Source organism: Acomys minous (genome assembly GCF_964271855.1).
Source record: "Acomys minous genome assembly, chromosome: 14".
Classification (NCBI taxonomy): domain Eukaryota; kingdom Metazoa; phylum Chordata; class Mammalia; order Rodentia; family Muridae; genus Acomys; species Acomys minous.
In genome coordinates this window covers 16,360,761-16,377,408 of record NC_140496.1, presented here as the reverse complement: position 1 = coordinate 16,377,408, position 16,648 = coordinate 16,360,761, and the positions used below count along the sequence as shown (strand labels likewise).

The 16,648-nt window shown below is 45.9% G+C and overlaps 1 protein-coding gene across 4 annotated transcripts; it reads right to left on the bottom strand.

Moving 5' to 3' along the window:
- Positions 1–751: 751 nt before the first annotated feature.
- Positions 752–13,514, bottom strand: TMEM170A (transmembrane protein 170A). 4 transcript variants are annotated; one of them, XM_084756707.1, is made up of 4 exons: positions 13,266–13,514; positions 6,785–6,955; positions 3,965–4,062; positions 752–1,042 (listed from the first exon to the last, which is right to left on the bottom strand). In XM_084756707.1, the coding sequence occupies exons 1-4, from the start codon at positions 13,399–13,401 to the stop codon at positions 1,001–1,003; spliced, it is 447 nt and encodes a 148-aa protein (XP_084612833.1). In that variant the 5' UTR covers positions 13,402–13,514; the 3' UTR covers positions 752–1,000. The 4 variants fall into 4 exon arrangements, with proteins under 4 accessions (XP_084612833.1, XP_084612835.1, XP_084612834.1 ...); XM_084756709.1 differs by having other exon boundaries at positions 6,854–6,955; XM_084756708.1 differs by having other exon boundaries at positions 752–4,062.
- Between the last annotated feature and the right edge of the window lie 3,134 nt (positions 13,515–16,648).

The following is a 16,648-nucleotide window of genomic DNA, read 5'->3' as shown; positions in this document are numbered from 1 at the left end:
CATGGCTTTAATCCCAGCACTCAGGAGGCAGAAGCAGGTGGAGCTCTCTGAGTTCGAGGCCCTCCTGATCTACAAAGTAAGTCTATAACAGCCAAGGTTACATAGACAACCGTGTCTCGAAAACCCAAAAAAAAAAAAAAAAAAAAAAAAAAGGAAGAAAGAAAGAAAAAAAGAAAAGTCACTGCAGGGGTAGGCAAGATGGCTGCTACCAAGCCTGTATACAGTTTGATTCCAAGGCCCCACGTGGTTGAATGAGAGAAGTGATTCCTGGGAGTCACTGTCCTCTGACCTCTTCTTATATGCCATGACAAGCACATGCCCTTGCCGCACCAATAAGTAAATGAAGAGTGGGGTGTGGGGCAAGAATCCAGGCATGGTAGCACATGCTTCTAATCCTAGCTAGCACTGGGGTGGTGGGGCCAGCGGATCTGAATTCCAGTGTAGCCTTAAACGAGTTTCAGGCCACCCACGGCTGTATAGTGAGGCCCCGTCCAAAAAGAAAGAAATTTCTAGAGAACAAAGAAGAGAATTTTTGGAAGAAAGAAAGAAAGAGCAACTCCAGAGCCGAGTGTGGTGGCGTGAGGCGTGTGCTTGTGATCCCAGTACTTGGGAGGCAGAGACAGGAAGACTGCCACAAGTTCAAGGCCAGGGTAGGCTTTATGAAGAGTTGGGAGGCTAGCTAAGGATACACAGCAAGACATTGCCTCAAGTAAAATCTAAAAACGAATGAACAAAAAATGCAAACCCCAAAGACTTTAAAGTAACTCTTTATTGATAATAAACATTTATACTAGCATTAGAAATGTCAGTAGAAAAATAATATTTAAATAAATTTCCAATGTACAAAGATTTGATCATTTTTATCATAGCAGTTAAGTGCAATAACCCAATATAAAAAGTTAGGCTGATTTTGGTCGTAACCAGCCTTACACAGTACACAAAAAAAGAAATACAAGTTCACAAAACCTTCTGCACGTGGACCATTAATGGCACCGGGGCTTCACATTCTAGGAAAGAGTTCCTTAGGGAAGGTTGGCGTGTCCTGCAGTGTCACAAGAACTTAAGGAAAACCAGGGCAGTCAGAAAGGACATTGGAACCAAAAGCCAACATACAGTTTAAAAACCTAAAGGACACAGGAAGGAAGCCACTGTTTGCATGAACAGCTTCTCGCTAGTCCAGCACTGCCTAGGTAGTTATCTCGCTGCTAAGGAAGCCTGCAGCCAGTGGTACATCTGCCTCACACAACAGTCACTACACTTGGTGCAGGAACGTAATTTTCACACCCCCAAAATCCACTAAGGAATCAAGAGATCAGCTTTTTGGTTGGGAGTTGCCTCCCTATCTCATTGGAATTTTAAAAAGAGGGGGTGACAAGTGGAAATATAAATGCAGGAATCAAGGTCCAACAAAGTCCTTACTGGGAGAAAATTCCTGAAGAAACCATATAAGGTGGTGTGTTCAACACAAACCATGGCAAATAAATATGCATTTGAGACAAGAGGAAGAAGAGAAACAGAGATCAAAGTGGAACGCGTTCTTTATCATTTGAATGGATTCTTCCTGAAAACACTGTCAAGCCAAAGCTCTGTCCACACACTTTACATACACTTAGCCTCAAAAGAATGTTTCACACACGCTGAGATAGATGAAATGCTCAGCAATTTGAAGACGCATTTTGTAGTTCAGAGTTTTTGTTTTTTAAAAAGAGCTGATGGTACAGATGGAAACAAAAACAGCCTTCAAAAATGCCCTGCCTGTGTCTTGGTTGTAAATACGAACAACCTAACATCGTAAGCACGGATGAGTATGCCCACAAGTTACTATTTGGGGGAAACAGCCAACCAGCAACTCACCTATGTGCTTAGTGTGTACAATCATATCCCACAGGATCGCTAGTAAGCGCTCTAGTAAAACGTAGCCTTGCATGGCTGATGCTGTCGTTTCCCAGAATGCACTACATTCCAGTTTCTCCAACTGAAGGGATGTTTTCCAAATTCACGGCCACTCAGACTGAAAATGGCACTCTTTTGTTGGAAGAAAGATTTGCTCTTTTCGCTGGGGAATATGAAGGGCCATTTCTCTGCCCTGTAATTGCCCACCAAGCGTGATCCGTCGCTGTAGTTCTGAGGAGTGGCAGACAGTTGGAAAGAACCAGTTGTTTTTGTAGCCATCCTACAAATTCCCCTCCTGGATCACTGGGCAAATTGATCCTCTTGGCTATTTTATCAAAATTTAGAAATTATGTGTATGTGGGGGCAGGAGGTACGCACACATGAGTGTAGGTGCCCAAAGAAGTCCTCCTGGCTATTTAAAAAAAGGTTTTAAATTACATTTATTTATTTACATGTGCATGTGAACAGCGTGTGGCGGTCAGAGACAACTGGTCCTCTCCTTCCACCACCTGGGCCCTGAGAATCATCTTACTTGCTGAACCATCCTGCTCGCCCTCCTCCTGGCTATTTTTTAAACCAGAAGCCAAGAGCATATTGCTTTAAGATAAATTTATGTCCTCACAGGTTGTCAGCCTTAATCTCACAATGAAAATTCTCTTTTAAAAATGTCAGAGTTAATTAATTACCAGGAGCCACTGTGAAAAACAGGCAAGAAGAAGAACATTGCATTTTATACAAAACCATTGGAAGGATGAACAGTGCTTCAGTTTTGCACCCCTATCCCTTCAGGAGGTCACAGTTTGCAGGGCCTTCTTAAGGAAAAAAACCATGTTAGGCAGTAGAATGAAAAATTAAAATAGCTAAAATTAAGTTAAAAACTACTATTTCTCTTTAAGGCTATAAATTCTCTTGAATAAAAATCAAAAGGCCAGAGGGGCTGTATCTGAAGACGAGGTTTTAGGCACTTTCTGGGAATTAATGCTCAAATACTGCAAGAGTGGGCCAAGGAGCCACTGCTCGGCAAACACAGCAAAACTCCTGACTCCTTTCAGCAGCACTCGACGAGCGTGGAGCCATCAAATACACTGAAACCACAAGGAAAAACTACAACAGCATCCTCCAAGTGTTTTCTCTGTCCAGACTGTCCAAAGAGTGGCCTGACCTACCTAGTTGTGAAGCTCAGCTCAAGCCAGAGGTAAATAAAATGGATGGCGTTAAAGGTGACAAGGTGTCACAGAAATTCTTTGGGAAAAGAGCTTCAGGCATGGTGGTGATGCCTACAGTCCCAGCTACCCAGCAGGCTCAAGCAGGAGGATGCCTTGAACCCAGGAGTTTGGGCCTGCCTGGGCAACAAAGCAAAACCTCAGGTCTTTAAAAAACAAAACAAAACAACCCCCCCCCCAAAAAAAACCTCAATTAGCTAGCTTATTTTGATCAAATGATAAATTCATATCTCTTAAAATACATTAAATAATCAGAGGTCAGGATAGGTATCTATAAAATGCCACACTCTCGGTGGTCACCTACTTTTCACAGTGGAACTGAAGCTGTTACTTTGAATTATTCTTCCGTTTTTCTTCCGGTTATGTTACACCAGTTTGTCCTCAGAGTGACAACCCAAACCAGCTTGCCTTGCTTCTCACCACGATAAGCTTTTCCTACAGTGCAGCCTGCTCCCTGGAAATCAAGCAGCATTCGCCATCGCTTCTGTGAAATGGCAAGGTTGCATTTAAATTCTCGCTCAAAGGATGCCACCTCGGAGGCATTGTTGGCTTAGGTGAAGATGTGCACGTAAACCTTCTTAAGTTGCCACGAGAGAAGAAAGCCAGGGAGCTTGTCTGGGCTGAGGATGATAGTCGCCACAAGGGCCCTCAGCTGCTGGAGCTTCGAATGGTAAAAGGACGGGCTGTAGTGTTCTGCGCGTTCTCCTGCCTCCAAGTGGCTCCCATTTGAGGGATGGAGAAACCATGACACTGTCGATTCCTTTTGAGGAGTCTATGAAACGCAGGCGTGACATCACAGTGATGTCACTCATATGCTATAGCGTAGCTAAAACCCGTAAAAAAGAGACCACCAGTACACAGAACGTCTGCCCAGTGCCCAAGGTGAGGGCTTCAAAGGGGATCATCTCTTTGCCGGCTGCTCGGTAAACCCCAGCAATTGCTGCACCTGGGTCAAATTCAGGGTGTTAAAAGAGAAAGAAATTAATTAATAAAACAAAATCTGAGATTAATGACATCACCAAATATATCATCTAAAAATGTCCCTGTTGGGAGACAGACTTCTTACATGGAATTATGTAGAAATAGGCTTGTGCTCCCTATGAGCAGCCTAACTTACTTCATGCGGTTTGCAAGTCAGCACTTAGATCTGCAGTCCCTTAGATAGAGCATCTCATAGTTACCGAGTGATCTGAGGTGACAGTCAGAATGACAAGACAGCACTTCGCCCTCAGTCCAACATCTCCCTTCACTCCCTTGCTAATTAACCCATGCCTATCACTGAGTGGTCAGCAAGCACACTCTTGGCAAGGAATGACAATCACTGAGACAGGTCAGGAAGTGTTCCCAGGCCACAGGGGGCCAGCTCCATTTGCTATCACACTGAAGATTCCAGTCAAAGAAAGAAAGGAGAAAGAGAGCAACACAGGATTCGGAGCCTTAAAGCTAGTCACAAGGCACCGGGATATGGATGATGGGGAAAGAAAGGAAAATCCTACAGAGAATAAGAAAAGAACAAAATAAAACAAAAACGAACAAACAAACAAAAACTACCCTAAAGCCTTAAAACAGAATTGAGCCATGTGTTCAGTTACTGTGTGCCAAAGACTGTGCCAGGCATCACATCTAGTCGGGTTCAGGGATGTGGATGGGCAGCTTCATCCCTGCTTTACTGACAAGAGGAGACCAGTGTCAGGGGCCAGAAATTCGGTGTGGATGCTGTAGCATCAAGTGACACAGTCAGAACACAGAGAAACAAGGTTACAGTGTCTCAAAAAAAGGAAAGAAAGAAGGAAGTCAAAGAGACCTTTACAGTGAAAATAAAATAAGGTGACAAATTAGGAATGTTACATTCTATGTTTTACAAATACATTTATGATTATATATTTAAAAACAGCAAGAGCTGAAGAGATGGCTCAGAGGTTAAGAGCACTCACTGCTCTTCCAGAGGACCAGGGTTCAATTCCCAGCACCCACATGGAAGCTCAAGACTGTCTCAACTCCAGTTCCAGGGTATCTGACACCCTCACATAGACAAACATGCAGGAAAAAGACCAATGCACATAAAAATAATAAAAATAATTATCTTTTAAAAATCCACACCATGGGGCTAGAGAGATGGCTCAGAGGTTAAGAGCACCAACTGCTCTTTCCAAAGGTCCTGAGTTCAATTCCCAGCAACCACATGGTGGCTCACAACCATCTATAATGAGATCTGGTGCCCTCTTCTGGCATGTAGGAGTACATGCAGATAAATAAATAAATTTTTTTTTTAAATCGACACCAAAATACAACCTGTGACTATTAATATACAATATAATTTTTATTTTCATAATGCTTCAACTTATATTTCTAGAAAATACAAGCTGGGCGTGGTGGCTCACACCTTTAATCCCAGCACTCATGCGGCAGAGGCAGGCAGATCGCTGTGAGTTCGAGGCCAGCCTGGTCTACAAAGTAAATCCAGGACAGCCAGAGAAACCCTGTCTAACTAAAACAAAACAACAACAACAAAAAAAAAAAAAAAGAAAAAAAGAAAAAGAAAATACATATTTTTAGAAAAAGAAAATATGTATTTTCTAAGTATGAATTTAAAAATGGTTTAAGCTTATTTTCATCCCTCTAATTGTGTCAGTGACATGAAACAAAACAAAGCTAAAAAAGGATGCGGGTTTAAAAATAGTTTGTGATTTCCATGTCCCTCCAGTCTCTCGTCAGGAAGTGTGGGGTAGGGGAGCATGGAGGACTGAAAAGCCAATCAGACACTTTCTTCCTTTAGGTGTGGTGCTAGGGTCAAGCCCAGGACTCCCACACAGGCTAGAGCAGCTCTGCCACTCGGCTTTGCATCCACAGCCCTCAACTCTCTTCCTAGACAAGAATTCTAATCATCAGGCTTCTTCTCCACCCTCGAAGGAACCACATGAAAGAGAGGGAACTGAGCCATTCTGCAAAGCCCAGGTCAAGGGAAACTGGATCAAAAAGGTAGCAAAGCTTCTATAGACAAATACTTCTCTTTTTGTTAGTGGCCAATCTCAAAAAGCTCTGAATCTGGCAGGGGAAGGCAAAAGAGACTGACTAGGTAAGGGGCTTGAGAGGTCAAAACAAAACAAAACCCCAAAAGAAATACACTAAAAAGTAAGATCCGTGAGTTCGAGGCCAGCCTGGTCTACAAAGGGAGTCCAGGACAGCCAGGCCTACACAGAGAAACCCTGTCTCGAAAAACCAAAAAAAGAAAAAAAAAAAAATATATATATATATTTTGCCAGGCATGGTGGTGCACGCCTTTAATCCCAGCACTCGGGAGACAGAGGCAGGCGGATCACTGTGAGTTCGAGGCCAGCCTGGTCTACAGCCAGGACTGTTACACAAAGAAACCCTGTCTCAAAAAAAAAAAAAAAAAAAAAAAAAAAAAAGTAAGATCCACACCTAAAAGTTAACTCTTTAAAATTCACTGTGTGTGTACATGCACATGAAAACACAAACACACACATCCTCTCTCTCTCTCTCTCTCTCTCTCTCTCTCTCTCTCTCTCTCTCTCTCCCCTTCCCAGAGCTAGAAACAAACCCAGGGATTTGTGCTTGATAGACAAGCATTCTACCACTGAGCTAAATTCCCAGCCCCTACTGACCACATCACGAGCTTTTGACTGGTATTTTAATGTCTAACATACTTGTCAAGGTTCCAGCAGTAATTGGTCCCACGATGCCCATCAGCAGGATGCTTACAGACATGAACCTACCATATTTGTGATGTCTGAGGGTGAAGAGGGCCAGTAATCCAGCGGGGACATGAAAGAAGACAGAAGACACCAGTGCCCACAGGAACACGCCATACCACATCTCTGTAAGGGAAGAGTAAGGCAAGGCTCGAGTCGCTGACTTCCCCAGGGAGGCACCGCCAAGGGGCCCAGTCCCAGCCGCTGGGCCCAGTATTCCCGCGCTCACCAGCATTTAATTGTTGTCTAGTGGGCTTTGCTGTTGGTACTTTTTGTTTTGGTTTGGTTTTTGGTTTTTTGAGACAGGGTTTCTCTGTGTAGCCTTGGCTATCCTGGACTCGCTTTGTAGACCAGGTTGGCCTTGAACTCATAGCAACCCACCTGCCTCTGCCTCCCTAGTGCTGGGATTAAAGGCGTGAGCCACCACACCCGGCCTTTTGTTTTGTTTTTAAACTTGGGTGGAGAAACCTTTTTTGATTAGATATATTCATTTTATTGTATGTGTCAATGTTTTGCCTGTATGTATGTGTTCATGTATGTATGTACACTATGTACATGTTTGGTGCCTATGGAAGTCAGAAGAGGGCACCGGACTCCCTAGAACTGGGCCTACAGGGAGTTGTGAGCCACCAGTTGGGTGCTGGGAACTGAACCTGGGTCCTTCTGCAGGGGCAACCAGCGCTCTTAACCTGTGAGCCACCTCTCCAGCCCCTTGTCTTTGTTTTTGTGAGACAGGGTCTCATCATGTGGCCCAGAATAACCTCATACTCAACATGTATCCGAGCCTGGCCTTGAACTCTGATCCTCCTGCCTTGCTTGTGTTGGTGTTACAGGCATCTGCCACCATGCCTGATGGGTTTTTTTGTTTGTTTGTTTGTTTGTTTTGTTTTTTCGAGATAGGGTTTCTCTGTGTAGCCTTGGCTGTCCTGGACTCGCTTTGTAGACCAGGCTGGCCTCGAACTCACAGCGATCCGCCTGCCTCTGCCTCCCGAGTGCTGGGATTAAAGGCGTGCGTCACCACGTCCGGCGCCTGATGGTTTTTAAAGGGCTCACAAACTACCACTCGCAGGCTACCAGCTGTTTCTGTACATAAAGACATTTGGACTCATTTATAGACGCAGTAACAAGGCAGTTCCGGGAGTGGCAGGAAGGAGTCCTCCCCTTAACCTGACTGCTGGTTAGCTTGCAGCCTCCAGAACTGAGGAGACAACGGGCTGTTTAGACTGTAGCCTGTGGAATTTTGTTATAGCAGCACAGCTAAGACACCCACACACTCACCCATGCTACCTCCCCTGGAGCACAGCACCTCCACAAGGACCATTCTGAGAGCAGGAACATGCAGGAACACGCAACCCCACCCTCCCCCACCCCAATCCAGACTACCGCCCTCGCCCCCCCCCCCAGAAATATTTGTTATCTACCTCAGCGCCCACATACAGTACTACTTAAAACACTTTAAGGGGAGCCAGGTGTAGTGGTGCACACCTGTAATCCCAACACTCAGGAGGCAGAGACAGGCGGATAGAGTCTAGGACAGCCTAGGCTACAAAGAGAAACCCTGTCTCGAAAAAACAAAACAACACAAGAAAACACCCAAAAAACACTTTAAGGGGGAAAAAGACTTTATCACATTAAGTTAGTTTATAAAAATACTCTCAGACAGGATGATTTAAGACTTTAAAAGCTATAGCAAACTTAGATCTATAAAACACTTTTTTAAAAAGTAAGTGATTTCTTTTTAATCTACTGCACCTTAATTTAACAACTGGTTAATAGCTATTTATTGACCGGTGTGGAAGTCCTTTTCATTTCCTGGCTCAACACATTGTCAAAAAATGTTTGTCTGTCTTCCGGCGTGTCCTTGTTCACTGCTGTTTTCCTTGGCAGCCGCATTGTTGATTTTCCGCTGCTGTAACACAATCTTTTTGGCTCAAGGTTCTGTAAGCTGGGAAGTCCAAGACTGAGGAAGGGCCTTCTTTTTACTTTTTCCTCTGTGTGTGTGTGTGTGTGTGTGTGTGTGTGTGTGTGTAAGAGCTCACATATACGGGCACACGTGTGGAGGTGCAGACTGCCATTGGGTGTCTTCTTCGAGTGTTCTCTTCCTTATATTTCTAGGCGGAGTCTCTCACTTGAATGCAAAGCTACTCTGCCGAGCCAGCTTGTTCTGAGGATCCCTTCTTTGCCTCCCAGGCAGCAGGATTGCATGTTGGTCACCATACTCACACAGCCATTTATGGAGGTATTGGAGACCCAGACTCCGGTCCTGGTGGTGTCAAAGCCCTGGGTTCAATCCTGAGCAGGATACATGCATACACAGACACAAAGAGCTTTCGGACAACGGAAGAGCAAAGTCTCTTGGCGAGCTGCGTCCTCCAGATGATACTGAAAGGGCTTGCTCATGGCCAGCTCTCTGCCGTTTACCTTCATTACTGAGTCACCTTGGCCCCAAGATCAACTCCAGTCTGAAAGAACAGGAACGGAAGGGGTGCCTGGCAAGCAGCCAGCCATCTTTTCAGCTGGATCCACTGACTTTTTATTTTTATTTTTTGGTTTTTCGAGACAGAGTTTCTCTGTGTAGCCTTGGCTGTCCTGGACTCACTTTGTAGACCAGGCTGGCCTCAAACTCACAGCAATCCACCTGCCTCTGCCTCCTGAGTGCTGGGATTAAAGGCGTGGGCCAGTACACCCGGCTCTGGGAGGGTATGCTTATTCAAGCCAGCATCCCCTGCCGAGGCTGGCCTTGGGTTCAGGATGTAGCTCAGGATGGTTGCCCTCAGATTCACAACCGTTGCACCTCAGCCATCCAAGTGCATGTTTACAGGTGTGTGCCAACATACCAGGGCCTGATCACTTATGCAAAACCACACTCCAACCGTGGACACACTCCTGGACACGCTCTTACTCTGCCCCCCTATATTCGAGCTCACACTCACTACCAGGTATTGTGTTTCTCCACTGGAATGACTGAGCCATATGGAAGGAGCTTTTGTTTTGTTTACCAAGGCCCTTCTAATAGATACCCAGACACAACAGGAGGACTGCAGGGATGGCTCAGCAGGTATGAGCCATTGCTACTCTTGCAGAGAACCGGAGTTCACATTCCAAAACCTATACTGGGCAACCACCTGTACCTCCAGCTCCCAGAGAGCCAATGCGCTCTTCTGTTCCCTATGGGCACCCGTACACATATGCTCATGCACATAAGTAAAAATAAACCTTAGCCAGGCATGGTGGCGCACGCCTTTAATTCCCGCACTTGGGAGGCAGAGGCAGGCGGATCTTTGTGAGTTCGAGGCCAGCCTGGTCTACAAAGCGAATTCAGGACAGCCAAGGCTACACAGAGAAACCTGTCGTATAAAACCAAAAAAACCAACCAAACAAAAAATGTAAAAAAAAAAAAAAAAAAAAAGGTACACCATAATCAGTGAATAACTGACTTGCCCAAGTTGGAGACAGCACAATCAAATTACTGGGTTTGTTTAATTTGATATTAACTTGGTGAAATCCTATCTTTAGAGAATGAATGCCATTCCTGATTGTTACAAATGACAACTAAAAGCCAGTCAAGGTGATACGGGCCTATAATCGTAACACTGGGAAGGCTTGGGTTCCCTGGCAACCTTCGCTACATAAATGACACCTTGTCTCAAATAAACAAACACAAAGAAACTGGGGCGAGTTAGAATGAGAATTTGGCAGAATCCTAAATGGCCAAATTGCAAAAGTAGACTTAAAAAAAAAAATCAATTCAAAGCTTTTTAGTACCAAAAAAACCACAGAAGACTTTAGGGCAATGATCTGCCGTGAGTTGGCATAAACTACAAGTGACCTTTTCTGTGTGACCAGAACAGAAAGGCAACGAGACTGGGGAACCTGAGTAAGAGTCCTACTAGGAGGGCTTTGCTGTCTCAAACCAGGGTCCAACTTCAAGTACCCACTATAACCAAGTAAAGATGAGACACTGCAGAAGGGATGCATTTGCTGCTGCACTCTGATCAACTTGGGGTCCAGGGCTCTATGCACTGCATTCGCCCTTGTGATTAGCATACTGGGACCTCATCCATATTCAGCCCTCCAGCCTGGAGCCCACACTGGGTCAGATGGGCACCTGATGCAGGAGTGAGTGCTGGTCAACAGTGCTCTCAGTCACAGAATGCAGATTAGCACTTTCAGAAGACCCTGGAGACGGACGTGGCTCAGCACTTAAGGGCAGTGGCTGTTTTTCCCAAGCTGAGACACTTTTACAAGTTCCTGGGCACACACATATACAAAGCAGATACAGCAAACAGACACCCACTGATTTTAAGGCAGCTCTTGCCATTACTTATTTATTTTGGAAGACGGGGTTTAAGTTCCAAGGTAGTATCAAAATGAAAAACAAACAAAAAGCTGAAGGAAACAGAAGTGTTGTTGGACGATCAAATGCAATGTGTGATTCTATTATTGTGTAGCTCTGGCTGGCCTGGAACACGCTGTATAGACCAGGCTGACTTGCAATTCACAGACATCCGGTGTCTTTTGACTCCAGAGTACTGGGGTTAAAGTCGTGAGCCACCACACCCAGCCCTGTGTGACTGTTGATTAGCTCTTGAACTTCAGCAAGGCTTTTGACCAGCTCTTTTCTCAGCAAACTAGACCGTCTGCTATTTTTCTTTCTTTCTTTTTCTTTTTTGTTTTTCTTGCTGAGAGAGTTTCTCTGTGTAGCTTTGGCTGTCCTTACTTTGTAGACCAGGCTGGTCTCAAACTCACAGCGATCCGCCTGCCTCTGCCTCCCGAGTGCTGGGATTAAAGGCGAGCACCACCACCGCCTGTATGTTTTTCTTTCTTAATAAAAGGACTCTCTCTCAGGCTAGAGAGATGGCTCAGTGGTTAAGAGCACCGAATGCTCTTCCTGAGGTCCTGAGTTCAAGTCCTAGCAACCACATGGTGGCTCACAACCATCTGTAATGGAATCTAATCCCATCTTGTGGTGTGTGTGAAAACAGAGTACTCATAGACATAAAATAAATAAATTTTTTTTTTAAAGGACTCACTCTCTCTCTTACCAAATGAAAACAAAAACAAAATGAAAAACAACAAAGGAAGAACGGCTCTGTGGTAAAGAGTGATGGTTCTTTTTCCAGAGGATCCAGGCAACCACGGCAGATAGCTCACAGCCACCTGTATCTATCTCTGCCTCTGGCCTCAGTGGGCACCTGCACTCACGTCCACATATCCAAACACACTCACATATTCAAAATAATATTTCTTAAAAGAAGAAGGCTATTTGGTTAACTGGTGACATTTTAAAATAAGGCTTGTTTTTAAATAACATCACTTTATCAGTGTTATGGATTTAGAAGTGGTGTGATTTGGGGGCTGTGACAGGACACTTTCCTGCTTCAGAAGTTTTGAGCTGAAGAACCATAAAGTGTCATGTGACTTCCGCGGTCCAGGAAGTTAAAAAGCAATGTGTACGCCCATGTGCATCGGTGTGGCAGAGAGTCACCTTTTGCATAATGCAATTTCCACCAACACAAGCCACATAACTGTGGCCACATTAAGCTAAAGCAACCAGCCTGCAGTCTATGCTTTGCTTAACTACATCTACTATGTTCTTACAAGCGCCTAATGAGTAACGAGCCCCAGTTTTTAAGCAGCACATGAACTTGACCACCAAACCTAAGCTGATTTTAATCCTAGAAGAGTATGAACCTTAGCTGAGTAATCACTGTCAGGTGTGACACTAATAACTCTGGAACCATTCTGAGCTTCTGGACTCTCCTTGTGGACAGGATCACAGGCTAACATCCTCAGCTTCCACAATTAAAAAAGACAACAACAACAAAACAGGTCCCAGGTGTCCACAGAGAGGCGCCTGGCAGTCGCTGCCCAGTGGATGAGGATCACAGGTGCCTGGCTTAAGGCTGCAGTCAGCAATCCCTTTACGGTGTCTCTGGCCCAGTTTTTCTTTGCTGGACCGTCCTAATCCGCCCCCCCCCCTTTCTCGTCTTGCCTTTAAAAATCCAAAGCAAATAACCATGGCCTCCCCTGAAAGCCTTTATTAGGGATCCCAGGGGAGGTAATTCTCCTCGTCACAACTTTCAGAACTCTAGTAGTTCTAGAGTGTAACTGTCATTTTGAAAGCCCTCCTAGCAGAAGGCGGGGAGGCTCCGGTTGGAGCAATTCAGAAGTTGTGCCTAAGTTCTTCAAATGTGGGTGGGAGAACCCGGCAACAGGTTTCAGCAAGTGATTCCTCCACAGGCAAGCTGGAGGGGAGATGGGTGTTAGGACAGTCAAGCAGATAGGCTCTCGCAGAAAGTAATACAGAAGCAGTCCCTACGACAGGACGGGCGTCGCCCCAAGGCACCCGGGTGCGATTCCAGGGGCTGGCCCGGCCTCGCCCCGGGCGGCCGGCGACAGGTGCGCAGTGCGCAGGCGCGGGGGCGGGGCGTACCTGGGAAGGAGCAGAGCGAAGTGGAGTTGGGGCACAGGGTCCCGTTGCCCACCCGCGGCACGAGCTTCAGGCTGAGGATCTGCTGCAGGAGCCCGGCTGACCCGCCGCCGCCGCCGCCGCTCCCCTCGCGCTCCATCCCGCCGCCATCCACCGCTCGGAGTGCCGCGGAGCCCCACACCTCCGCAGCCACCGCGTCACCTTCGGCCGGCCCTCTTCTCCTGCCTACCCCAACGGCGCTGCTGGAGTAATCGTTCCCCCTTCCAATCACAGGGCGCCGCAGTGGAGGGGGCGGGGCGACGGTTGTTCCCGCCCCCCTCCCCCGCCCCCTGGCGTTGCGTTCGAAAGGAGAAAACCCTAGTGTGCTGCGCCCCTAAGTGGCCGGTCTCTCCTGCTCGGTCTGGGTGGGTGTGTTGGGCTCTACCCTTCGCTTTAATGCCGCCCTCAATTAGGACAAGTCCGGTGAGATTGCTCAGCGGGTAGAGTCGCTTGCCTCCAAGCATGAGGGATCTGAGTTCCATCCCTAGGGGGAAAAAAAAAGAAAAAAACCAAGAGTGTAATCAAATTTCTGTGTAGAGCAGAGGCCAGCCTGGTCTACAAAGTGAGTCCAGGACAGCGAAGGCTACACAGAGAAACCCTGTATCAAAAAAAAAAAAAAAAAAAAAAAAAAGGAAGGAAGGAAGAAAAAAGAAAAAAAGAAACTGTGCTCTGAAAGCATAGGAGTGCGGGACGCGGGACATGACTACAGCACATACTTGCAATCCCAGATCTAGGAAGAGACATAGGAAGACTGAAGATTACTGTAGGTGCAAAGTCAGTCTGAGCTACATAGGCTCTGTCTCAGGTTGGGGAGGGACTGAAGAGCTGATTTAGTGATTGAGAGTGCTTCTGGCTCCCCAGGTACGCTCAGGGAGGCAGAAGCAGGCGGATCTCTGTGAGTTCGAGGCCAGCCTGGTCTACATAGCAAGTTCAGGACAGCCACAGCTACACAGAGAAACCCCGGTAAACCAAACAAAACAATTACAAAACAAAAAATAAAATAAATGTGTTAAAAGCCAATATTTACTAGCATTGTCTTTTCAGTGTGTTGTGAAGATGGCCAGGGTCCGGTTCAAGTGGAAGAAACTGTTATTTGGAGTTGCAGAACAGTCGGTTGTGCACCACATCAGGAAAAACTTTTTTTTTTTTTTTTTTTTTTTTTTTGGTTTTTCAAAACAGGGTTTCTCTGTGTAGCCTTGGCTGTCCTGGACTAGCGTGCACCACCGCCGCTTGGCTGAGATTAACTTACTTTTATTTGTGTATATATGTGTCAGTCTAAGTGAGTATGTCACTTGTGTGCAGGTGTCAGATGCCCTGAAGTCAGAATTAAAACACAGTGTGGTACCTGACTTGGATGCTTGGGATGCTTCCTACGGAAGCCCAACAAATGCTCTTAACTGCCAAGCCATTTCTTCAGTCCCTGAACTGAGAGAGTCAAAGACAGATATTGGACCTGAAGGACTCAGAAAATGTGTATTTCTCACGCCTTTTCTAAAGAAGGTGGCTGTGGGCTCTCTCTCCTAAAATCACAGCGGACTCAAGAGCCTGAGATCGGGAGGCCAGACAAGAGTCTGCTCTTGTGTAAACTAGAGCAAAGGAAAAGAGTATCAAGCGAGGAAGAGGAACAAGTGCAAGAAATGGGGGGATTAACCACAGTGTCATTGTGCTCAGGAGGCAGAGGCAGGCAGATCAGTTGTGAGCTGGAGACCAGCCTGGTCTACAAAGTGAATCCCAGACAGCCAAGGCTACACCGAGAAACCCTGTCTTGAAAAGCCAGGAGGTGGGGGGGGGGACACAAAATTACTTTCAATCTTATCAGCAAAATGATTACTACAAAACAGTGGCTGAGAACAGGAGGAAGGGAAAGAGAAGGAAAAGTGGTCTGTTGAAGGCGGCTGTGGGCTCTCTCTCCTAAAATCACAGCGGACTCAAGAGCCTGAGATCGGGAGGCCAGACAAGAGTTTTAGGCTAGCCTGGGCTCCATAGTGAGCTCCAGGCTAACCTGGTCTGCAGAGTGAGTCACTATCTCAAGTTAAATAAGGTAAAGCGATGGGACAGTGAGATGGCTCGGTGGGTAAAGTCACTTGCCACACAAGCCTGAGCAGCTGAGTTTAAGCGCCAGAACCCATGTAAAGGTGAAACTCCACAGTTGTCCTCTGACATGTGCCAACATACACACATACACACTAATAATGTTGCATTTTTTTTTAATGTATATGAATGGTTTGCCGGTCTGTATGTCTGCAAACCATGTGTGCCTGATGCTCATGGAGACCAGATACTTTGGAACTAAAGTTACAGACAGCTGTGATCCTCCATGTGGGTGGTGGGTACCAAATTCATTTCTGCTGGAAAAGCAGCTTGTGTTTTTGAGTTATCTCTCCATCCCACATATAAAGTTGGAAGAGAGAGGGGCAGGGGAGGAGGGGAGGAAGGAAGGAATAAACAAACCACCAGGAGAAAGTGATCCTTAAAGCTAAATCAAAAGCCGTGTGTGGTGGCGCACGCCTGTAATCCCAGCACTCGGGAAGCCGAGGCAGGTGAATCACTGCGAGTTCAAGGCCAGCCTGGTCAACAAAGGGAGTTTCAGGACAGGCAAGGCTTCACAGAGAAACCCTGTCTGGAAAAAACAAACAAAAGCTTAATCAAGCTGGGTGTGGTGGCCTTTAATCCCAGCACTCGCTGTGAGTTCCAGGCCAGCCTGGTCTACAAAGGAGTCCAGGACAGCCAAGGCTACACAGAGAGACCCTGTCTCGAAAAGCCAAAAAATAAAAAATAAAAATAAAAAATAAATAAATAATAAAATAATAATAATAATAATAATAATAAAATTTTAAAAAATAGCCTGTTGTGGTAACACATGCTCGTAGGATATGCTGAAGAAACAGAGGCAGAAGGATCATGAGCTGGATGCCAGCCTGTACTATACATTTTGTGGGGTACAGTGGTACATGCCTTTAATCCCAACACTTGAGAGACCAAGGAGGTTATTTTGTAAGGACCAAAGTCCCTTTTGAAAAAGAAACCCCATTTTGGGTTAAACCTAGCCAAGGGCTGAATCCAGATTCCATAAAAGCTACAAACTAGTCTAAACAGAAAAGTATTCCCTAGCAACACCATCAGCTCAGCTTGGGAAAGTCCAAGTATACTCTTGCTGGTCAAGCTGACCGGCAGGTGGTCCAGCACATAGCAACAACCAATTAGGAGAAGCCAGGCCAAAGTTCCTAATGCCCCCATGACTGCTTCGACCAGTCTTTTCTATAGGTCAACTTGTCCCTACACCTCTTACTCAACCACAAAACGCCAAGGTTTGGAACTCCCTGCTTGCAGCTTTTCTGCCTAAACAG